This window comes from Porites lutea, chromosome 6, assembly GCF_958299795.1.
Source record: "Porites lutea chromosome 6, jaPorLute2.1, whole genome shotgun sequence".
In the NCBI taxonomy this organism is placed as follows: Eukaryota; Metazoa; Cnidaria; class Anthozoa; order Scleractinia; family Poritidae; genus Porites; species Porites lutea.
In genome coordinates this window covers 31356377-31381060 of record NC_133206.1, presented here as the reverse complement: position 1 = coordinate 31381060, position 24684 = coordinate 31356377, and the positions used below count along the sequence as shown (strand labels likewise).

Sequence of the window (24684 nt, the reverse complement as noted above, 5' to 3'; positions counted from 1 at the left end):
TCAAGCCTCTTTTTGTTTAGAAAAGACCCGTTGCGGTAGTACTTTCTTAACCGCAAGTCCAGCCGATTGATATTATTATTTTTGTTTGACACTCAATAGAGTTGAATATGTTTATTTTGGGGTTCGACCCTCGGCGTGGTCTCTTTCACAGCTGCTCGAGCCGGAGTCGCGCAAGCTCCCCGCCCCCACGCCTGGTGGCAGGGAGCATTTGGTGACTATAGCCCTAGCGGCTACGAATCGAAGGAGATTACACCTGGAATATGAAAAAGAAGCTGGACGCTCCTTCTTCTCTAATATTTTTGGCTACCTTAAATGATCTAAGAGACAAACAGGGAGTTTAGATTTAGTTTCATGGGTCCAAGAAGGGGTGTTTTTTTCGATAGGAAGCTTTTTTGAAACTAGAGAGACAGATGTTTATTCTCTAACCTGTAGAACGGCGATTTTTCGCGCTTTTCAGGCGAACGAAGCACAGAGCGGGTGTAGAGCGCGAGACACGCGCGACGGGGAAAAATGCACTTGTCTCGCGCTCCTCGTTCACTTCGAGCTTGCCTTCGGGCGCCTGAAAAACGCGAAAAACTAACGCCTTTTTGCCGGTTTTTTTCTCTTAACTGTAGCAAGCTCAAAAAAACTACGATGTCTAACATGCTTTACCAGAAATACCAATTAAGTTCCTCAACAGCAAAATATCCAGTCTAAACATTGACACGTCTAATCCCTCATACATTGCGAGCAAGCTCTCCTTTTGAGAGAGTCGAGAGAATTCACGCGAGAGCCACACACAAAAGGAGATGCGAATGCTTCTCCGCTCGCTCGCGCGATGTCTCGCGCCTCGCTTTGCACGCTATAATCGGCTTTTTCTCTGTTTTATATCTTATCCTCGATGTCAGAATCTTCGTTCAGGACGATTGCACTGTCATCGTTAGCCTATCCCTTCTTTAAACTTGATATTGACCAAGATTCAATGTACAAACCTTTAATCAAGCAAGAAACTGACTAAATTGAAGATCATTGAATGATTTTGCTCCTTTTATGCGCTTTTTTTCTAGCATTTGGAGTAATTTTTATGGGTGGGGGTGGGGGGAAGTATTAGACATGGGCGTTTATTAGAGAGGGGCCGTCCAATTCAAAGTTAACATACCGTAGGGGGCACTAATTAGCCAAGAAGCGTTTATTTGAGATGGGCCTCAATTAAAGCTTTACAGGTATCGTTAATGGACGCCATCATCAGGCTACAGTATGTCGATGACACCATTCAATTCAAATATCTTTCACGCAATCATTATGTAAATCACTACAGAATTGGTTGGGTGTCTGTTCTGATTCCCCGAGCCATGTCCCCGTACAGGACTCTGCCCTGTACCGTTCATACTGAAGCCTCCTTCCCCCCCCCCCCCCACCCCCCGCCATCCACCAATACTGGGATACCCAAAAGGAACGTAGATAGCCAAACCTGAGGTGTTGTATCTAACACCCAAGAACAATAGCCAAAAGTAAGCAGGCGCCATCGGGAAAAGTAGTTCGTTCTGATTTGCATCTTTGATTTTTTAGTTAAGTTTAGGTTCCAGAATTATTTAGTCACTTTTAAAGTTTCACCTAGTGGAGTGCACATCGTGCATTTTTTTTCCTGCATCGGCAGAGTTTTCCTTCTTCATGGTTTACAGTGCTACACAATGTAAGTCTCAGTCTGTGTTTTAGTTTCATTTTCGGTTTATTTTGTCGCTTTGTAGCAGTTTTACATTTTGTAAGTTTATTTTCTATTTTAACGTCAGTTTAAACCAACCAACGATCTAACAAAGCCGTTAATATCAACTTAATCGATATCCATTCTTGGCGTTGCGTTTGAATGTTGTCAGATTCCGTAAAGAAAAGTCGCCTTCGGCAGTTTTACACTGAGGAATTAAGATTTTAACGCCGACTGCGTTCAGGAGCACTTTCGAAACACTAGAAACAGCGCGGACTGTTTTTTTTTTCACCCCTGAAGTTCGTCTCAGTTTGGCTCAATGTTTCACTTATACAGTAAAATTCCGAAAATAAGCCCCTCCATGTAAAAGCCCCTCCAAATATAAGCCCCCCAAACCGGTAACGCAAAAAACCCTCCGTTAAATTGCCCCTCCAAATATAAGCCTCCACGGGGGCTTGTACTTGGAAAATTGCCCTCAAATACAAAGTAAAACGAAGCAAAAACGGTAAATTTACTTCCAACTATAAGGCTAGCCCAATCGATTTGAAACGCAAATTTCCCTCCGTAGATAAGCCCCTCCGAATATAAGTCCCTCAAAAAGGGCCTTTGAAAAATATCCTGAGCCCCTGGGCTTATTTTCGGAATTTTACGGTATTTGCTTCGTGTGTCGAAACGATTTTTTAAAAAAATATTTATCCTTCACACATCGGTAGTTTAAAGCCAACGAAAATAATTATAAACAAAATCATTGAAAATACAACACCTCAGTTTATTTTCTTAAATAATTTCGAACTTCCTGCACGTGCCACGTTTCTGTCTCTGTGGGAGGACCTGCAGTAACGAAATGAATTTCTAGTTCAAAGGGCGTGAAACACGCTTGACAGCGTAAAACACGTGAGTAATACAGGAATGCCAAAAGAAACAAACAAAGGCGAAACTGAGGGGCACTTTAGAAACCCTAGAAACAGCGCTGACCGTTTCAGTTTCAAATTCGTCTTAATTTGGCTAAACTAAAGGTATGACTTATAATGCCCGGGAACGTATATTTGCTTCATGTGCGAAAACGATTTTGTAAAAAACGTGTTCATCTTGAATGATTTCGAACTATTGTTGACTTTCCTACACGTGCAATGCCTCTTTTAGGTCTCGTGCGAGGACCTCAAGAACCAAATGAGTATTTTTAAACCTTCCTCTCGTTCAAAGAACATGAAACATGCCTGTATGGTTCATAAACACCCGCGTCCGCATATTCAGTAGCATAACTCCCCTTAACCACGTCTAAGGTTTCGCAGGCATTTCGTCAAGTGAAGAATCATTTGGTATAACTTTAGTAACGTGCCAGAAAGTCGTAGGACGTCTTGCCGTGGTCCCTCACACATATCAAGAAAACTTGCTCTGCAACTTAAGGTAGGAAGGGGGGGGGGGGGCGGTGGTTACTCTTAAAAATAAAGCATGCAGGTTTTTTTAGGGTTCGTCAGAGAGCCTTGACCGTTGTATCAGTAACACATACTGGCTCATCTCCGACACCGACCAGTCCGATCCAACCTTTTAGACCTTGTACGGTACAGGTTGCCGTCCCATTCTCGTTGGGTGCCCCTGAATATTTCTAATTAAAGTAAAAACTGTATACTGCCTTGAGTTCGGTTGAAAACTGAATGAAATGCAACAAAGAGGGTTACAAATAAATAAGGTAGTCAATTCCTGGAAAGCTGTTAAGAAGGGTTAAGTTTGGGTCAAAACTATTAAACTTAGCAACACAAACAAGGCTTCGTTATCTTCGCGAAAGCCTTTCAACATTTTGTATGAAAAGAAGTGTTAGTTCGGAGGTGCAGGCGAGACGTCTGTGTCTCCGCCGAATACATTCACGTTAGAGGAAAATACCCCGGAAAACACATATTAAACTTACAAGTAAAAACTACGAGAACAAATAGTAAGATAACTTAACGAAGATAATGGGTAAGTTTGCTTAAAACAACCATATATAACTTTAGATAAATATATCCGCAAACACCACAAAAAATTCTACTGACATTTCTTTCCTCCGCAATAAATGCTCAACAAACATTTTTTGATTCATTCAATTTTTATTGTTTAACCAGTTTATACATAGTAACGCCCGTTCAGTTAGCTTGTGTAAAGAAGCCCCCTCCCCTCGAAAAAAATCGGGGAGAGTTAATCTGAAAAGTTCATAAATATACTTTGCAAGCTATGCCAGTGATGTTTGCCGTTGCATTGTTTGCCATTAATTTCTATTCCCAATCTTTATTTATCTGTAAGCTCTTAATCGTATTTGTATCATTTATGTAGGGTCAGTAAGGAGATTGATCATTGACATGTAATTTCTTATTATACCTAATACATCTACAGGTGATGAGAGATAAGAATAGGCAAATTTATCAGCCAGTTGATGTCATATTGATATAACCCCAAATTCTCCTAACTAATGTATAATAAAATGTATTGCAGCCAGAGAGGAGAATTGCTCATCAGAGCTTAGGCGTTGAAGGGTTTTTAAATATCACGCTCTTGCAAGAAGGCGCCTAACCACGGATACATCTACTTTGCAGGTCTCTCATACTGCGGGGTATAAATTGACATTGCGCTGGCATAGTCTCAGCTATAACCAAAGAAAAAAAAGTTCAAAAATAAAACTTCATCTTTTAAAAGCGTGGGCAAATTCTCACACAATGTTGAATGTGGCACGCGTTTACAACTTATTTTGCACGTGCTCTTCAGCAACGCAGCTGTGTCGCGGATTGGTGATTTTTAAAAATCATTGGGCAAAGGCAAGCAGCTTTCACGGTAAACAATAAAAAAGAGGCCCATGAGGTGATCACGTGAAGATAATTGGGTCAGGGAAGATTTGATCCACTAGAAGTTGGATCCTACTCGTAGTCTAATTTTATGTGTGTGCATGAGGTATCTTTCTACTCTGTTCACGCAAGAGAGTCTTTTGGTTCACAGTCGCGATCACGTGAAAAACGGAAACACGAGAACATCTTATGTCTTATGACTTTATTGACTGGGGTAGTTAAAATGCACCTTTACAAATATATTTTTTCATTACTTTAATTTTTCCCTATCAGAGAAGGCATCATGAACACGATGAAGACCGGCACAGCAAAGCTTTTAGCAACTATGCAGAAATTTTCTGCTGAATTGGACGAAGCCCTCAACTCAACACTATCTACGTTAAGCAGTTATTTTTACCTACCCCCCATCAAAGCTGATTTAAATTTGGACGAAGTTGCGCCGGTTTTTAATCTGGACGAAGGAACACTCTTGAAAATCTTCAGTTTCCTGCCTACTCAGGACCTTCTCCGTGCTTGTCAAGTTTGTCGCCTATGGCAAAGGCTATCTTACGACTTGCTGTTGTGGAAAACCACCGATTTAAAGAGATTTTCCACACCTCTGGTCGACTCGGAAAAGTTTCAAGCACTGGCTGTTAACCGATTTGCTAATAAAACACGCTGTCTGGATTTAAGCGGGTTCTTACTGACAGAGGATTCTCTACGAGTTCTCGCAACTCATTGTAAAAAATTGCGCCAGTTGAAATTGAAAAGCGTGACCTTTGCTGTAGACCGCAATAAAACTCAAAGCAAAGAAGTTGTGTTTTTTCCCGGTGACCTCGAATATCTTGATATCCGATTCTCGCATGGCAACCCGCGCGTATATCGCGCTATTGGAAAAGTTCTCAGTAAAGTCAAATGGCTGGGTCTTTCCGACGCCTTTTTTCAAAACCTTCTAGCGGAGGGAAGCATGGAGGAAGTTATCGACAGCATGAAACATTTGCGTAAACTTGACGTTAGTCACTGCTTGTTGCTCAAAGACAGCACCTTGGCTTTGTTTGCGCGCTGCAAGAAATTGGAAGTACTCAGTGTTCGCAAATGTTGCTTCCTCAGTGGGACTTTCGTTGAGGCATTTTTGAACTCATGCAAAGAGCTCAAGACACTCATCTTAGACGGGATCAGCTTAGAGGACGAAACACTTGCCGAAATCTCTTGGCGTAATTCTTGTTTGAAACACCTCGATTTAGGGTGGTGCCCTCTGGTCAGTGAAGCGGGGCTTACAAAAGCCCTACCTCGGATTGCAAAAATCCATACATTAGAATACTTGGGACTTTGCGCTATCGGAAAAGAAAACGCAGTGGATGATGATATTCTAATAAATCTAGGAGCTAGTTTATCATACTGGAGATCACAAAAACTGAAAGCAATCAACGTGAGCCACTCCCGATCTCTGACAAGCGATGGTATCGTCGAATTTTGCCAGAGGTTCAGTTTTGTCGAAATATTGGACGTAACAAATTGCCCTGCTGTAAAACAATTCCAGCTCCTTCGTGAGCATTTGAGCAGCGTTGTAGTCTCCGGGGATACAAAAAAGGGGTCTGTTTCAGCTACGCGATTTGCTAAATCCAAACACGCTTTGGAGACGCCTGTATAAGACATTAACTGTATTTTCACTGATTATGAATAACTATGAAATTTGATCAAAAAATTTCGACTATTTAATTAGAATGGAGAATATTTGATGAAATAGATAGTGGTGTGTTTAGGAGTTTTAGGTGGTAGGCTTTTATTGGCTTACATGTATAAGGGCTTTTCTACGCTCGAGGTTGCAGCGCGAAATGTTTTGCTGCGGATACTGAGGAGAGCGCTAGCACATCAGTTTTTTTTGAAAAGAAACTGTTTATTTAAAAATTATTAATATAAAACAGGTAAAATCAATGAATTTATCAATGTTTTCGAATGTTTTGACGAGGTAAAGAAAACTGACACCTGTTTAGCCCGGATCTAATTCTGTTATTTATTGAATAAACGTTTCAATTGTAATCAAGCTTGTTTTGGGGTGTACCTGTTTGCTTAGGATAAAGCCGATTGTCGTTAAAGCTTGAGTGATGGCGTTCAACGACTCTTTGGTACTAGAAATAAGTCAGATGAGTATACAGAATGACTTGTGGCAAGATTCTTTCAAAACATGATCAAAGCCATGTTCTCCTTATGCGTTTTGGCTCATCCTTAGCTCTTTCGTCGCTAGAATTATCATTTACATAACTGGGTTAAAGATTGGAAGATATCTCGCCTCTATGCACAAGCAGGCCAGCACGTGCGTCTTTTAAGTCTCTTCAGCTCCTAATCAAGTACGTGAATTTCCGGGTTAAAGGACGCAAGACACGCCTCAGCAAGACCAGTTCTTAACAGCACTCAGTCGCTCTATCTAAAATTCGCGAAGTTCAAAAGTCACCGTGCTCGCGAATCTTGGACCTGATAAAATGAAACAGCATGAAACCCCCATTCCCCCAATCAAGGATGAAGCCGTGCGGAAGGCAAAACGCGCCGTTTTCCCATACTTAATTTGGGGGCAGGGGGAGGGGAGTATTATGAGCCAAATTTTCCCTCTATTTTGTCTAAGATTGTTGCCTTGCAGAGCAGGTGCGCACGTGCACACTGTGTGTGAGACCCAGCGTGCCTTCTTATTTCTCAAAAAAAAAAGGCAGGTCCGGGTTTGACATCTCGTATTATTTATGCTACCGTGTTCCCCACCGGTTAGGGGGAGGAGACGGCTGACTACGATCCAGAATAAGTTTTACCTGAACGGTCTCGCTCCGCTCGTTCATCCTGGAATCACTGAATATTTCTCAGCACAGGAAGCTGAGATGGCTGTTTAAATCCCGAGGTTCTTTCCTACACGAGTTACTCCCCGGCGCAATAACACCCAATATCAAAATACAAATTCTCCACACTGATTTACATGTTCATTTCCAAAAGAACTAGAATTTGATAAGCGATCAAAACATGATGTGATCATCCTATTAATTCTTATAACATTTTCTCTTGATTATGTATTGACACTGATGGAGGAAAATTGGTGTCGATTACTCTTTAGGACTTAACGGGTTAAATGCAAAAAGAGTGCGGATATGAAATGGGAAAAATAATAAAAAAACAAAAACAAAAACAACTGACAAAAACAAGGGAAAGTACAGCTGAAAGAGTCAAACCCCCGCTCGTACGTCACCCGCTAACACTGACACCTCGTTACGGACAGTTTGCTTTGTCCCTGGGGAAAGAAAGCCCTTATATTTTCTCCAAATTCAAATTGTTAATACAAACACTTTATATGGCCCCTCAGTATCCATACTAACGGAGTTGACTGTAATTGAAAAGGTTTCATTAAATGGTAAAGCCTTTAGCCCTTGGAGGCATTCAGGTGAAGATACTGTAAATAAACAGACTATCTCGCCACAAGATTTCACCTACGGTCTCAAAAGTTAGAGTTGCACTTGTTCAAGTCTTCAAACTATTCTTGCCTCGACCTCTTGGGCGGGCAAAACAGAGTTTGAGGATACGTGACTTCGGCACTGTTAATTAATCAATCCCTTGAAAATAAACAACTTTATGGTAACCCAAGTTGATGTTTAGGCATCAGTTGTTTGTTGATACAAGTAATTATGAAACCCATTACCTGCCGTTATATTCTAATCAGCTTGTCAAGGGCAAAGTGGAAAGGCTTGCGGGGAATTTGAGATTGGAGTTCTGAGAAAAACTGGATAACAAAAGCTCGGGGGATGGGAAGATTTTATGGGCACTCGCGGACGCTGAGTGTCAATGAAGGATTGGGCCTGTATTCTACAACATGCGCTCCATAGTTCTTCCTTAAAATTACATGAAATACTCATCAGCTCACATTCGTCGAATTGAAATCAATGACACTAAGAATGTAGAAGGAAAAATAATTATTTTTTGCTTAGTTGCTTCCAATAGGGAACTGCGTGCGCGCGAGTACAGGACGCGCAGCTCGTTCTCTCACGCGCGCTTATTGTTTCCTTGGGCGCCTTAATTCCCCTGTTATCAGGAGCCATAATTGGGGTATAGAAGACCGCAGTGCGGGATCTACACGGTTCCATATTCAAACATGCTATTTTAAAATTAACTCTTACCTTCACTCAGAAAGTTGTAAGCATAAAGCTGAAAGGCGATTTCGATTTTTTCTGCATTTGTTTTCACCAAAACTGATTGCTTAGCATTAAAAACGCCTTGACTTGTCCTTGAACTTACAACGGCTATAACGCTAGTGGGCTCCTGGCCGGAAACCGTATTTCGTAGCAAAAATATTCAAATTTCAAGAAGCAAGAACCACGGAGCTCTCTAGATATTGCCACCTTTGGCGTTCATCATTACAGTCGTAGATCCTACCCCGTGGGCGGGGTTCCTTCTTAAAATTACGTCTGTATGTGGAGTGAGCCTCCTCCCCCTCCCCTCCCCTTTAAAACAGTAACTGATGGTAGCTTCCGGCCTCAGCCCTAGTCGTTCTCTCTTGCCCCGTTGTCCGTGCGAAGTCTGGGAAAGTCTTTCTCTGTGACGTCACAGCTCACGTTAGAGCCCAGGCCTAGGATTGACCGAGCCGAGAATGCCTAGGGACGAGGCTGGCTTACCGCCTAACGTATCCCGTAGAGAGGCTCTGTAAACATATCCCGGGGGCGTACTGCCAGAAAAATTGGATGGGGGTGTGCGGCACGCTTCCTGAAACCCTTACCCTATTTCAGACCAAAATCTATGATTTTCCCTACCTTATTTCAGACCTGAGCAAAAATTTGATACCCTATTTCAGACCTGCCTTATAACCAGTTTTTTAGGTCTCACCAATGTTAAAGGCAATGTTTACTGACGCTTTTATTAAGTACAAAACAATACAAAGTTTCAAGCTTAAAATTCTACGCTATAAAGCAGGTTGCGTATAGTCTTATCGCCTAATTATGAAGAACTTTAGCTTCTTCTAAAAAGAAAAAAAAACAATTCAAGACTAGAGTGCACAAACCATACCCAGAAGCTCCTGCCATACCCTATTTCAGACCAAAACTGGGCTAAAAAACCATACCCTTTGGCGTTCGCATACCTATATAGCCTATATAAGGGAGTACCATCCCCGGGAAACATATTGCCTTTTTAAAAACACCTTTGTCCATATATAGATGACCCCCTGAGATCGGACAAGCTTAAAATCACGACTTCACACCTTCAGGTACAACATAAACATAAACTGTGTTATGTTGCCGCACGTTTATTAGTCATTCACGCATTGTTTACTCAACAATACAGGTTTGTTTATTGAAATTAAACAGAGCTCAGCCGGTTTTAAAACAAAAGCGCGTTCGCACTCTTTTTCAATATGGCGTCAACCCCAACATCTAAATTTTGTTCTCTGTTCAGTTAGCGGTGTCAAGACGGCAAACAACGCAAACTAAAAAAAACTTTCCCCAAATAAAGATAATCCATTCACAGAGAGAACATCTACTGCCGTTTTTGATAGACGAAGGTTCAAATTAGCCGAATTTAAATGATTTGCACCTAGTCATGGGTTGTTAACACAAATAATAGGTAAGTGTTATAATTAATTAAACTCAAGCAAGGTTTTTTAAAGCGTTCATTTTATCAACAAGATTTCAGTACAAGAAGCAAAGTGGCTTGGACGTGATTTACATTTTTCCTTTTCCTAAAAAGATTAAACGATTCACAGATAATCTTTGGTTGTACCTCAATTGTTTCGTTCAGGAACTATAGGGGGTTGGAGCTTCCGTTCAACAGGCTAGCACTTTAACACGTATCAATAAAGCCAGCATTCAAAGTTTCAAATATTATTAGCAAAAAACGTTATATCTGATTTTTCTTTAATTCTTTCTATAAATCCTTAGAAATTCATAATGTCGCCACAGCGATTTTTCTTTTCCTTCTACACGTTGCTGGCATTCTTCTCAAAACTAGACTGTGGGCGGCCAGGCTGGTCGGCGGCGATATGGAGTTTATTTCGATAATTCCGTCCGCACAGAGAGGCCGATTAATGTGACGGTTGGTCATTACCCAACGGGTATTAAAAAGTAAAAATACATTTTAATGAGAGTTGGGCTTTCTAAAGAGCGATTTAATAAAACAGCCTTTTATTGTTCTTCTAAATGGCAAACATGAAAACAAGTCAATTAAATTATTCACCAATCAAACAATAGAAGTACAAAAGCATAGCGTCTAACAATACACAATACCGCACGTCAAGGGTAGGTGGAACTGCCAATGCTAATCTGGGGTAATAAATGTCTCATAATTCTCAAACATTGACAGTACCTCTAGAATCATCATGAAACGTGTCAACGTGCCAGTGTTTGAAAAGACGTAAATAGGCCATGATAGTTTTAGTCTCGCCAACTGCGTAGCAAAGCTTGAGAAGTGAAGTTCTCTCGCCACTGAGTTCGAGACCTTCTCAGAAACAGAAAATGCCGAACAATCTTAAGGTGTTGGGTTCTATACACGAAAATATGCTGCAGGGATGCATTCCATCGGTCTCACCTCAGTTTACTTCGTCTGAGCAAGTTGAATTTAAAGCGTCTGTCAACGGTCTTCATAACAGTTCGGCTGCTGAGTTATCGGAGAGAATGGCAAAGAGTTTGATACCCCAGAACGGGGTGTTACTAACAGAAACGAATCTTTGTAAAAACGTGACCAACGAGATTCCAAGGAACGATCTGCACGATCACAAAAACCTGCCGAAAGACACACAAATCTACTGGAGACGCTTTTCTGAAAAGGACGTTTGCAAAACGCAGGAAAAGGCAGCCGCGATCAAAAGTTTTGGTTCCTGGAGGGATATTGAGAAAAACAGTTTACAAATTCACTCCAGTTTACATCAAACAGCACCGTTAGTGGGCCTCAAAAACCATCTAAACACACAACATGGAGTTTTTGAAGCGCATAGCATGTCCATTGACCGTGACAAATGTGATACGGGAGTCAAAACACTGCCCTGCGTCAACAATAAACCACCACAGTTTAAACTGCTGTTTACTGTTGGGCAAAGAGGCGAAGACATCGGCCGGTTTGATAAACCTGTTGGAGTGGCTTTCGACCCAGAAGGAGATATTATTGTGGCAGATTACAACAATGACAGATTACAAGTGTTGTCTGGAGAAGGAAAGATCATTCGAGTTCACGACCACTACTCTAGAGAAAGCGGAAAACAATTTGGATTTATCTGCCCTACCGGGATCGCATGCGATCGAGCCGGAAACATGGTGGTAGTAGAAAAAGCCCGAAACCGGGTAGTCATTCTGTCTCCAGCTTTTACAATTATACGTGCCTTTGGTCGTCATGGAAAGGAACAGGGACAGTTTAGAGGTCCCCATGGGGTATCCGTAGACGCCCATAGCCGTATCATTGTCACAGATACCATAAATTCACGCGTCCAAGTTTTTGACCATGAAGGTAACTTCCTGTTCATGTTTGGAAACAAAGGTCCAGGAAGACTAAACTACCCTTGCTACACGATCTATCACGAGGGGCGTTTCTACGTCGCTGACACGGACAACGACAGCGTGAAAGTTTTCGACACGCGCGGCACGTTTCTAAGAACGTGCGGAGACGGTTTAAGCGCGCCATCAGGAATCGCAGTTTACAAGGACAAGTATCTCCTTGTTTGTGACTACAACAATGACTGTGTGAAAATCTTGTCCTTCACTGGTCGAATTCTGAGCAGTATTGGTACCAGTGGGGAGGGGGATGGTCAGTTCCTTGGTCCTGAAGCCTTAGCAGTGACCCCAGAGGGGAATATTGTTGTCACAGATAAACTTAACTGCAAGCTACAAATATTTGCTGCGGGTCAATAAACATGATGTCACCTTCAAGATTTTACGGGCCATGAATTAATGATGTCTGAGTTATGAACACAAAATTTATTAATTGATTGTCAAGGATAATCAATTTTGGGAGAATTCATAGTGTTGTTATCTCGCCTAGAAAAGCCCTTAACTCAAGTGTCATTCCTTAATGTGTGCAATAACATTGTTCGTACAAGGATAATACCTAATTACTTACTAAACATGACAAGTTTAGGCTGATTTACATTAAGAATCAGTGAATTGTTTCAAATCCACCATAATCCAATTCTACTCGAATATCCGCTTTCATAATAAAGTCTAAGTTTATTAACATGATTAAAACGTGCTTATCGTTCGTATACGAGTAGCTGTAAGCACTATTGAAACGAGTGCTCTCTTCATTGTGTATTGTTTTCTTTTAGTGAAATATGCTTTGTGAGGCTCAAGGACATTCAAAAAAATTCAGTTTTTTTTTCAACTAATATTGTCGGAAAGCCAAACCGGGGAGACTGCAAAGCAATATGGGAATGTAAAAATTCCAACTCAGCCGTGAGGCACGATTCTTCTGTGGCACTGACAACCGTGAAGTTATGACCAAATACAGCTACCTGCATGACTCTGCGTTCTTGTCTTGAAATCATAACTGTATCAGTTACGATGCCTCTCTTGCACAGTTAAGGAGCCTGGATTGCGTCTCTCTACTCCGCTTGTAGACTTGTCCACAAATCGACTGCGTTTTGAGTGTCTAAGTTGCGAGAACGAGCGCGAAGCTCCTAACTGAGATGGCCAAAGCCAAAAAGGACTTTAAGAAAGTCTACTCAGAGCACAAAGGCCTCTTTTTTTCGCCAATAGGGTGGGAGAGGGAAAAAGAAAGCGCGCAAGGAACTATGGGAAGGGCAAATAGGAAAACTGTCTAAGTCTACAAGCGGAGTGGAGACAGACCTTATACAGCTGACTTTATTTCCTTTTCTTTTATTTTTGAAATACCAGTTCGTGACCTATGCGGAGGATAAAAGAACTGACGTGAAGAGTGTGATTTCTTTAAATTTGTGGAGTTCAAATTATTGTTCCTGCGCTAACTTTAATTCTCGCCGCCAAAGCCTAGAGAACACTTTTCACTCCGGCAAACGAAAATACTTGCAATGCATCATGTTTTTTCTTGAGGTGCGCAGAGTCAAATACTGGTTTTGGCTGAAAACTCACAAGTCCGTAGTTTTCACTTTCAAACCCTAGTTAAAAACTTTTCCGGAAATTTCCAGAACGGTTTAGTGAATGAACGGCATGAAGGTCAGTATTCGTCAGTTTTCATACTTCTTTTGTCTGACTACGAAGATGCGCGCAAGGAAATATGCGTAATAGTTAAGTCTACAAACGTGACATTGAGGTATTTTATCTAAATGCCAAAGCAATACAATTTTTTATTTGATTAACGCAGTGACTGCACTCAAATAATATAAGCTTAGTTTCAGTACAACGTGACTTAAAGTTGAGTTCAGAGTACAACCTGAGTTCAACTTATGTTGCTCGATCCAACTTATAAGTGGGAGTCGGTTTAAATGACGCATCTGTAGTACGATATTGTCTGAATTGTTTAGTAGTTTGATTGGTTTGGTATTTTAAAAGTACGCCGTCTTTGAAAAGAGGCGCTAACAACACAAATTCACGTGAAAAAAATCTTCAGATTTGCCTAAAAGTTCCCACTTTCCGCAGATCCTTAAGGACATACCCAGGAAAATCGTGAATTGCACTACGGCGCGACCAACAAAAAGGTACTTTCAACTTTTGTGGATGTAATCAGAAAGGGTGAAGAGAAGAAACTAACTTTAGGTATTTGTTTCCAAGCCTACTTTAAATTTCTTTTTCCAGTTTATAAACTTTGTATTTGTACTTGGTTCCTTTTCAATCCCTTGTAGCTTCACTACGGTTTGCATAGTCAAATAATGATCGGGACCTTGCAAAGACAGCCTTCGATTAGCTTGCATTGAAATGTGTGCCTCTTTAAAAGCCAACTTAGCTGCTCTCGCTGCGGAAGTATACTTAAGCTTGTCAACTTCTTTAAAACGGGACTCACGACCGCCAGGCATGCGCTTTCTTGGGCTTTTTGCACATTGGTTTGTCGCGGGCTCAGGTGCATTCTCCGACGTCTCAGGAGAGTTAGTACTCTCCTCCATTATCGTTTCTGGTTGATTGTGAGGATTTGCTTTGGAGCCTGCCATTGATCCTCGTCTCTCTGCAGCGGTTTTAGGATCAAATTTGATGACGTCAGATACTAAGGACGCCTTCCTTTGGTAGGGTTCGTTTTTCTTTTCCTTGGGTGGTGTCACCGTTTGCAGCACGTCCGTAACAAGTGTACTCCTTCTCCGGTTTTTATGCCTGTTATAAGACTCTGCAGGCAATGCCTTCTTCTCTTCTTCAAACTTATGTAATGACTTTTCTTTCACTTCCTTTTGAGCTAAATTTCGAAGCAGGTCATCGCGTAAATTCAGTCCATAGCTCTTATCATGTATCTCGAAACCAGATATAGTGTGACGTCGCCCAGGATCATGTTTCTGCTTTGGCAGACAAGGCTTTGGTACGAAAGTGAAGCACTTGACCACTTTAGATTTCTGGCCTATTTTAGGGTGAATAGGTTGAACGTCTACTGGGTAAGATTCCTCCTCTTCTGATAGAATGAAACAAAACATGTAATTAGAGGTCAAATATGAAGGATTCATCATTCGCATGCAGGGCATGTTTAAGGGAGATGTTTCGTCGTTAACTGTATTGTCTGTTACGCGTTGTCGATCTTAAGTAAAATCAAAAGTTTGACGCTGACCAGAGATTAAGAGGACATTAAATGGGTGTTGCGCTCACATCGTTTTATACACGATACGTTGAGGCTTAGACAGAGAAAACTAGGGAATATGATTTAAAAACAAAGCTCAGGCTGGGCTTCAGTCAAGAACACTGTATTTCGTCAGTATTAACGTGAGGAAAATAACCTGGGTAGCCTGCGCATGTCAGTAATATCCACTACGCAGGCCATAAGGGATATAGAGAAATTACCCCATAAAGATTACAGTCAGTGTTTGGCTGAAAATTTGTATGCTCTGTCCCCCCCCCCCCCCCCCTACTACCCTGCCATCCTTGGCCTCCTCACATCACGTGAAAGTCATTCAGGACTTCCATTTTCAAATGTTATTTAAGAACGTCTGAAATTTATATGGTATCCTAAAAAACGCACCAAAATAAGATCCTATCAGTCCTAGCTCATCCAAAGCCCAAATCTGGTTTGTTGTTAAGGCAGTTGAACGCAGCCTCGTAGACAGTGCGTTCGTCTCTTAGAGCCTTGTTCAGCCAGTACTTGCCTTCACCTAAAAATGATGGAGACAATAAACGAATGCGGACTTGGGCTTAGACCCCGTTGGAAAACGGAGACGAGCGCACTGTCCTCGAGGCTGCCTTCAGCGGCCTTAATAACAAACCAATTTTATTAAAGTTATACCTACCAATTTCATCTTTTTCTTGAGGAACACATTCTGAAGGCTTACGAAAGGAAGCTAGATGAAGATTTTCATCGAGGTACCGCAGATCAGGATTCTCCTTGAGGGCCTTCATGCACCAGGCGCTTCGAAATACCTGCTCCGCAGAGAACCGTTCATTTTGGTCCACATTTAGCATATTGCGGACTAAGTCGCGACATTCTATGGCAAAGAAGGAGACAAAGAGGTCAGTATTGTGGTCTCTGAGTAAATTTATCACCTTCACGCAAGAAAAGTCCAGCATTTTCCTCTGCATGGAAAACAGATTTTCTCAAATTCAATTATTTTTTGAAAAAACTTGTAAAAGGTGCGGATAAAAGTCACGAGGAGCCTGAAAATATTGAGTGCTTTTTAAAGATAGACGAACATTTTGATGCGATGATTCAAGTGACAACTCCTAAGCTTGGGAGTGACTTACAGCACTATAGCATTTTTCTGCGTAAGGTCGTCTGGAGGAAGCTAGCATTTCAGTCTATGGATCAACAATCGTCAAAGACCACTGATAGACGGTAAGCAATCCCCTCGTAACTGAGGTCCTGTTTGTGTTTAGCATTCTGAGCTATACGAGTGATTTAAAACCTTTGGATGAAGTCCTGAAATTTGACCAGACCCACCCATGAACCCACGTTGTTAAGAAGTAAGTTTTCTGAGTGTTGTACGTTATGAATTTGAATTGCTTTTAGATTATTTTCCCTTATTCCAAACAATTCTTACTTTTCAGTGGCGAATCGAGGGGAGGGGCCGAGGGGCCCGGACTCCCCTTATTTTTAGACCAAACTGAGGCCCGAAGGTCCGAAAAAATGTTTTTTTTTTTCTGGATCCGCCACTGCTTTTTATCCACATACCCTTACTGACTCTCTTGGAAAACTTGACCTTGCCCTGGTAGCCCTGTTTAGCTAAAGCACGCATATCTTCGTCGCTAAACGGCAGCCTTGCGCAGGCCATTGCATACAAAACCACTCCCATGCTCCACACGTCCGCTTTTTTACCGTCGTATGGCTCTCCTCTGAGGATCTGGGGACAGCAGTAGGCGTACGAACCACAGAACGTCTCCAGCAGACGATTTTTGATCGTACTTATTGCAAAACCAAAGTCTGAAATCCAAGTGAAAGGCATAAACGGGTATTCTTTGGATTTTCCCTACTGACTTGTTCTTAAACTGCTAATGCAATAGCGTTCCCCTACTCAACTGAGATCATGATTTCTTTTGTTAAGGATATAAACTGACAAAGAGATTTGAGCGAGCAATACTCGGTCCCAAGGGGTACTTCCTATAATGGCATGGCCTATACGGGGAGGTCCCGTCCGAAAGGTGTACCTTTTTCAAGCTGCAGGTATATGAATGGGTCGGGATTTCACCAGTCGAGGTCAACCTCGCTCCCAGGGCAGAGGTTGCAGTCGAAGTATATAAAAGCCGGTACGGAAATCTGTCATTTCGGTCTATAAAATGACTTAAAAGGGCTACTAAAGGATTTTATGGCAGTTGAAGTCGACATATTTATTCATATTTCAAAGACATTTACAGCAGTTGAAATGGATAAAATGATATGTGAAAGGGGTACTATTTGGCAATAGGAGGTATACTAATTATAAAGGGGTACCTTGTCTGTCAAAAATGGTACATATAAGGGTAAGGGGTTAGACCACGCTGGCGGAGTCTACCCGTATAAAACCTTTCTTAGTACCCTCTCGGGTACTCGGTATAGGTGAGAGCACACAAAGTAGCCTTCTGTGGGGAGGGCATGCTCATGCGATGTTCCACGCGCTCAACTGTTAGTCTACACTTTATTTTCAGTAAACTCGATTCACAAAATCATTCATATCATTTGCTAAATGAACGCACAGTTCACATCTCAGTATTTTATTTTATTTTTACCTGTCACTTTTAGTTTTCCTTCGCCATCAATCAGAATGTTTTCACATTTCAAATCTCTGTGAACCACGTGCTCCTTATGACAGTATGCCATGGCAGCGGCAAGCTGACAAAACAGTACGCGCACTTCGTCTTCGCTCAGCGTAGCTTTGTTGTTAATGTATTCTAGTAAATCCCCTTTGGATGCTAACTGTAAAATGATGTACACTTTGGTTGACGTTTCCACGACCTCATGTAGTTTGATCTGCAAGAAAAACACACGCGTTCAATTCGTAGATTCCGACGAAACTACCCCTTTATAAAAGACAGAAAACAGTGTTTCGCAATGTAGTGAATGAGTCTTCTTATAGTTAAGCCATCATGTTACTGGGATTCCGGATTCCTTGAGTTGTATTCCGGAGTCCAAAGCCCAATATTCCAGTTTCCCCAGGCAAAAATACGGATCCCCTCACATTGGGCGAGATCCGAAACACCGGAACAAGGGAACACTCTCGAACACTTCAGAGAACTGATAATAGGTAAAAGAGACAAATAGTAAACCTATCTATCATCAGGAGAAACACTGATGTTCTCTTTTCTTATCTCAGTCTTGACGTATTTTTAATGTTAGGTATTCCGACTCTGTTCCAGTGTTCCTGGTTTTATTTCATGCACAGTTCAAGGCTTTCAGGTAGTGGAGAGTGGTTCGAAATGGAGATCAGAGGGGTCGGGGTGGGGGGTAAGCGGAAGAAAGGAAGTGGTGGAGTCGCTGTTTTTTCTTGCTCACTTTTCTTAACGCCTCCCTACTATCTAAACGCCTGGAACAGGCTAGTGTAGTTTACCCGATCGAACCCACAGTTAAAAATAGCGATGAGACAAAATAAACGGGTAAAAAATTTTGGAATGATTGAATACGTTCTACTATCTTAGTTATCATCTCTTGGAGAAAAATATTTCTCATTTTACTCACTACGTTGGGATGATTCAAGCGATGCATCAGGTGGACTTCACGAGGCAGGAACTTTTTTAGAAAATCCTTGGGCGCTCTTCTCTTGTTAATGACTTTGATGGCTACTTTGCAGTTGTGTTTTTTGGAGTCAGCTAATTTGACTTTAGCGTAAGCTCCCTCTCCAAGAGTTTTGCCTAAAGTGTAGCCATGTTTTTCTATGGCAGCAATTTGTTGCTCTTTCCTTGGGACCCATGATTCATTCTTTTTCACAAGGCTGATGTTAGATTTTAACATCGTGGTAATTCACGCAAAATCATCAAAAAACAAAATGTATGTCCCCGTTCCGTCAAGTAACCATATTTCTGAAAAAACGAACCTAGCGGTTGATTATACCGCGCGCCTATGAACTCTTTGATTTTAATTGCAGTGTGATGTCATCAATAATTGTTTTAATTAGTTCTGTCATTGATAATTCCCCTCTTCGCCTTTTTCTCCTCTTTTCCCGAGCTTTTAGCTCAACGGACAGAGAATATGTCTGGTTCTGTTTAAGGATTACAGTTGCTGTCCTTTAGTTAATCTATTGGTTCCTGCAGACAACAGACTTCAGTGTGTTTTTTGCGCTTAAACATTCTGAACAAATCAGGACTGCAGTGGCAGATCCAGACCTTCAGATAAGGGGGGGGGGGGGGGGAGGGAGGGGGGTCATCCAAACCCTGAGATAAGTGGGGAGCCCGGTCTTAGAAAAAAATTTTTTCTCGGCCCTTTGGGCCTCAGTTTGGTCAAAGCATAAGGGAGGGGGGCCCAGTTCCCCTGGGTCCCTCCCCTGGATCCGCCACTGGACGGTCAATGTAGGTGTCAACGCCCTAGATCTTATAAGTCTCTATCCGATTATCCTGTCATAGTTGGTACAAAATTGTTGAGAGAAGCCGAAAAACATGTCACACTTTCTTGCTTATTGAAATTAAGTAGTTAGGCAGAGTGTCTTTGTGCGAGCGAACAGTTACGAAAAAATAAATTTAAGGTGGCTCGAAAGGGTTCTTCAGGGTCAGTACTTAAAAGTTTGAGCATAAACTACGTCGCCATTAACAAACATTTGGAAAAAATAACCACCACAGTTCACGTTATTAGATAAAGATGAAAATTTTTTATAATCAGGGTTACAATGACATCGGAGTTGTCATTGCAACGAGATGTCGCCATGGCCTATTTTACTTGCTGCTGTATTTTTCGGCACTGGGAACTGTCCTTCTAAAATCGTTCACGTAGGAGCCTCGTTTTCCTCCAATAGCCGCCTCGACGTTCGTGACGTTTAAGCAAAATCTTGGAGGAAAAAAGTTCCTGTTAACGATTTTGGAAGAACAGTTCCTAGTGCTGAGAAATACGGCTGCAAGTAAAATCGGTAATGCTTGAATCTTCCGTCATTTCGTTGCTATGACGACTCCGATGTCATTGTAATAAGTGTAACCCTGATGATAACAAATTTTCATCTTTATCTAATATTTTTCCAACTTTTCGCTAATGGCGACGTAGTTTTAGTCAAACTTGGGCGGTATTAACCCGGAAAAACCCTATCAAGCCACCTTCCTAGACGTTCTGCGTGACGGTAACGTGCGTGACTGTAAATAGCACGTTGCAGCTGCCGCGCGTTACATATGTTTTAACTTACGCTAGGGTTGCTGGGAAATTTTAATGGCGGCCATGAAGTGAAATGTTTCGTAGCCTTTTCCATCGTTCCTATTCATATGTTATCACATTTCGTGGATTTCTGGAAACACGACAGAACAACGTTGGAACTCTATATCTTCACACCTCTTTTATTAAGTTAAGGAGCATTGAAAATGAGGTAAAGCGTTAAAAGCACCTCGATCAAACATGTTGCATTGCAGCATGCATGCTACAAAAGGTCTCAGGCTGTCTCTATTTGATTTTTAAGCAGATTAAGCCTTTTGAAATGAGATTTTCTTACCGTTTACAGAAACCATGCGGTTTAAAATTTCAAACGTAAACATTTAGCGATTGAACTTGACCTTAGGGTAGCTGAACAGATTGGGCTATTGCACTTAAGATCCCTTCCCCCCGCCTCTCAATGACAGCCCTGGGTTCATCACAGTTAATACAGGTTCATTTTATACAGTTTGACTGTATTAAGCGAGTCTTTCTTAACTCTGTCATGTCCTTGTTTTTCAGAATCGAAATGGATTGGGTATAAGCTATAAAGGAAAGATTCCTCTTGGTAAACCTGCTGTCCTTGTTTTTATTTTCCTGTGTTGTGATCTGTGTTTGTAAAGAGCTACAGATGAAAGTTGAATGCCCATTCAAATAATATAAAACAAAAACTAATGTTTTAACAGACAGGTAACAATTTCCTGTGTATCTGTTCAGTTACGGTGTACATATCCCGAGTGACATCATAATGTTGCAACAGTATCGTCAGAACAAAAAAGCAGCAGTGTGTTGGTCATGGATGTTCGTACCAAAATTATGATTTTTCTCTGTGATCGATAACTGAAAAGACAGTATGGTAGAGGAATCTATTTGCCTTCCAAACTGACAAAAATTGAATACTCAACTTAAACCATTGGCTGTTGAGTTTAAGGTTTAGGTTGAAATTTAAAGCTGTTTTAAAATGGATGTTATTGTGCAATTGATTTGCAGACAGATTGACAATAAAGTATGCAAGAAGCTCTGGTCCTGGGGGACAAAATGTAAACAAAGGTGTGTGTTGTCTGGCTGCAAAAATGAGACAACTGAGGATATACTGTAGGTAACAAGGCTACAATTGAAGAGAGTGCCTCGAATGAGGCCCTAGGAGGCCTTTGATGTAATGCCAAACTCTCCTTTTGTTTCACAAGCAAATACAAGGCAATTTAGAAGGAGAATATAACATTTAAACAATATCGTATATGATCTAATAGACACCCAGTTTTATTTAATTTTTGGTGGTTAATAGAGAGGAGGAGTTTGGCATTCGGGCTGGGGGGTTGGGGTGGGGGGGTGCACATTAAAAAACAAGAGGCATTTTTTGGAGAGGGGGCATCAATTAGATAATTTTCTGTAGTCACTTAGGGTTTTTTGATACGCCCTCTCAATTAAGAGTGACTGTTCCACCTTTTAAACTGAGTTGCTGAACCCAATTTTTTTTGGTTTTGCAAACTTATGCATACAGAATCATTAGGAGGCCTATGTGGCCAGAACTTAACCCACTTTCAGTATGATAAAGCAACTCGACAAGAGCGAGTATTTTTTTTACTGACTCATTTAATTGTGATATTTTTCAGTTAATACCAAGGTAGACTTGAGATTTCATTTGTTAAGTGCAGACTGGATACCTGAAAATGTTCAGCAAAAGATTTTGGAGAGAGTAAGACGAAAGTATAGTTACATAAACCTCATCGTTATCAAACCATGTTATAGCATCCTGGTTACCCCTCACTATAACATTCTAACCGTTGTAAAAACATGTAATATTAAGTAATTTTGTTCACTGACCATAAATATTAAAATACTTTAAGGCTTTACTGCCAGTTAGTAAGGAAGATGTTTTGAGCGACTCTCCACTTCCCAATCACTCTTCATAAAGGTCATAAATGAGGTTTGAAACTGTGATCCTTACTGCTGGTCAGATTAGCAGAACACAGAACTATTCTGTATGCAGTGGAAATTTTGCCAAAAACAAAGATATAATAGGCTTGCAAAGCTCTCAGAATGAGTTATTTATTTAGCTAACAAAGCAACAGATGAATGACCCAATCAATGTTCCTAGCCCTAAAAACATAAACAGCTGTGTTCCAAAGGCCAATAAAAATATAGGTCTCCAAGAGCTTTGCAGTTCCATAGTAGTAACTGCATGCCAGCATAGGTCCCACATGTGACTACCTATTACCAGCATACATTACAGATGTTGTCTAACCGTAGCTAGTAACATATGCAAAGCAGTGCCGAAATCCTTGTTCTGGGCTCCCAGCGGACTCAACGAATTACCAGAAGTGCGTTTTGAAGGTCCTTTAACCTGACTGGCAAATCGACAATGGTTTTTCTAATGGGGCAATCACTGTGCATACTAAAATCCTGGCTCATAACAGGGTTTGGTACTGGCTCGCAGACATAAGTTTCATCCGTGGCACAGGCTTCCTAATACAGGTTGCACTATAAATCCAAAATTTTTTTACATCCAACAGGAAAAGAATCGCATCAACAAGGAGGGTGAGCTAGTTATAAGCTCTACCAAGTACAGAACCCAATTTAAAAACTTGGAAGATGCTATTCAGAAACTGGAAACCATCATTGAGGATGCATCATTTGTTCCCAAAGAAACCACACCAGAGAAAAAGGCTTATGTACGAAAACTGTAAGAAATTTATTTCTCTTCTTGTTACCCTTTTAACTACTCTGTACACCCTTATATCTATGATTTCACTTACGGGCATAGCATGAACTTTACAGGGATTGTTTGATTGGCTCGAGTAAGCGGCCACGAAAACTACGTGGAACTTCCCTTAAAGCGGCCACCCAAAAAAATGGGTGACCGGTCGTTTCGCCTATGAGTCGTTTCACTCACGTCCCGTTCGCTAACAACTTATGCCGTTTCACCAAGAAGCGAAACGAGCGCTGCGCATGTATATGTTTCGTTCTCTCAGCCATGGTACAAAAAAAGTGCGATACGCATGCATATACTTCGTTCTTTCAGCCACTTATCAGGCGAAGGCAGTTAGGGAACTGACCCAACACGTACGCGGAACGACTTCTAAAGTTAGTGAACAGAACGTTAGCGAAACGAGTAGTGGGCGAAACGACCGAACGCGCAATGCTTAGTGGTCACTTACGGGAGGTGATAGACAAGAAAAGGGGGCTGGGCTTAAGATTTGGGACCTGATTCGGGATTTTAAAGCAAAATGGGGGTGTAATTCGGGATCGAAAGTATGCACGGAATGCGGGATGCCCAAAATAAACCGCGAGATCCGGTATTTGGCTTATTTGAAAGCCGGCTTCAGAATTTTAAGGCAAAATGGGGGTGATATTCGTGATTGAAATTATGCACGCGGGATTACTGGATTGAGCGAAAATTTAGGTCGGGTTGACGGTATTAAAGAACCCAATTGGTGACCTTGCCTCATGGAGCTAAGGCTTGCGTTCTGCTTATCTTTCAGGATGCGACACGCCAATGAAAAGCGTCTTCGAGCAAAGAAGTTCATGTCCGACAAGAAAAGAGACAGAAAGCAGCAATGAGAGCATCTGTTAACCAAGGCTCAAGGTGAATGTCACAGGGCAAAGAAAACAGCGACAAACCCATTTTTGAGATACTGGACTGCAAAGCATTGGTGTTCCTGTGTAAGAAGAGTTGACGGGGATGCGCTAAACGACAGTCTATAAAGAAAACAACTGTTTAACTAACAACTGTTTAAAAAGCACCTGCGTACCCCCTGCTTTTCTTTTATCGAATATCAAAAAAAAACTTAGCCTGGAAGACATGCAGGCTATGCTAGTTGACTCCATCACATGAAGCTTCTCAGTGAAGAACATGAAAAAACTGGGATTGTCGGGCGTAAAATAGGACTTTTGAAATGCATTGGTACCATAGATAGCGATTCTTCAATTTTCGGTCATCGCTTACAATGTGTTTTCCCTCTGGAGAAAAATATCTTGTACTGTTTTGCTAGCCGAAAATACAGTGAGTTTTCAGTTGTTTATTGTGCACCGTTTGCACCATCTATTTGAAATTTTTGTTGTTGTTGTTGTTTTATTTGAGAGAAACTCTTTCTTTTCGAGGCAGTTTTAGGTTTTGCTTTTTTTAAATTAACCTTTCATTAGCAACCAACATGCCTCATGCCGCCTGTCTTGAATAACGAGGGGCTTTAGCAACTACGACGATGAGGACAGCGAGAACGTAAAAAAGCAATACTTTTGTTGATCGAAACAACAACTTTGCACCTGCATCTCACTTTTTTGTACATTTCTTTGCGGTAGCTGCAAGACTAAGACGTGAAAATGCCAGTTTTACGTTTTCTGGAGGACGTAAACAAGCGTCGACGGACGAATTTT

General features: G+C 41.3%; 4 protein-coding genes across 4 annotated transcripts; 3 read left to right on the top strand and 1 right to left on the bottom strand.

The window, feature by feature from the left end:
- The first annotated feature begins 4649 nt into the window (after window positions 1–4649).
- On the top strand, window positions 4650–6513 carry LOC140940975 (F-box/LRR-repeat protein 12-like). Its single transcript, XM_073389933.1, has one exon. It carries the CDS (start codon window positions 4778–4780, stop codon window positions 6122–6124), a length of 1347 nt encoding a protein of 448 aa, XP_073246034.1. The 5' UTR covers window positions 4650–4777; the 3' UTR covers window positions 6125–6513.
- Window positions 6514–10792: 4279 nt separating this feature from the next.
- LOC140940521 (uncharacterized) lies at window positions 10793–12665 on the top strand. Its single transcript, XM_073389507.1, has one exon. The coding sequence runs from the start codon at window positions 10947–10949 to the stop codon at window positions 12330–12332; it is 1386 nt and encodes a 461-aa protein (XP_073245608.1). The 5' UTR covers window positions 10793–10946; the 3' UTR covers window positions 12333–12665.
- A 1050-nt stretch (window positions 12666–13715) lies between these two features.
- LOC140941497 (uncharacterized) lies at window positions 13716–18997 on the bottom strand. Its single transcript, XM_073390499.1, has 5 exons — window positions 18667–18997; window positions 17721–17961; window positions 16690–16938; window positions 15812–16006; window positions 13716–14985 (listed from the first exon to the last, which is right to left on the bottom strand). The coding sequence occupies exons 1-5, from the start codon at window positions 18937–18939 to the stop codon at window positions 14147–14149; spliced, it is 1797 nt and encodes a 598-aa protein (XP_073246600.1). The 5' UTR covers window positions 18940–18997; the 3' UTR covers window positions 13716–14146.
- Window positions 18998–20333: 1336 nt separating this feature from the next.
- On the top strand, window positions 20334–24303 carry LOC140941273 (large ribosomal subunit protein mL62-like). Its single transcript, XM_073390253.1, has 6 exons — window positions 20334–20488; window positions 20833–20878; window positions 21301–21360; window positions 21924–22006; window positions 22824–22993; window positions 23793–24303. The coding sequence occupies exons 1-6, from the start codon at window positions 20354–20356 to the stop codon at window positions 23869–23871; spliced, it is 573 nt and encodes a 190-aa protein (XP_073246354.1). The 5' UTR covers window positions 20334–20353; the 3' UTR covers window positions 23872–24303.
- Window positions 24304–24684: the final 381 nt, after the last annotated feature.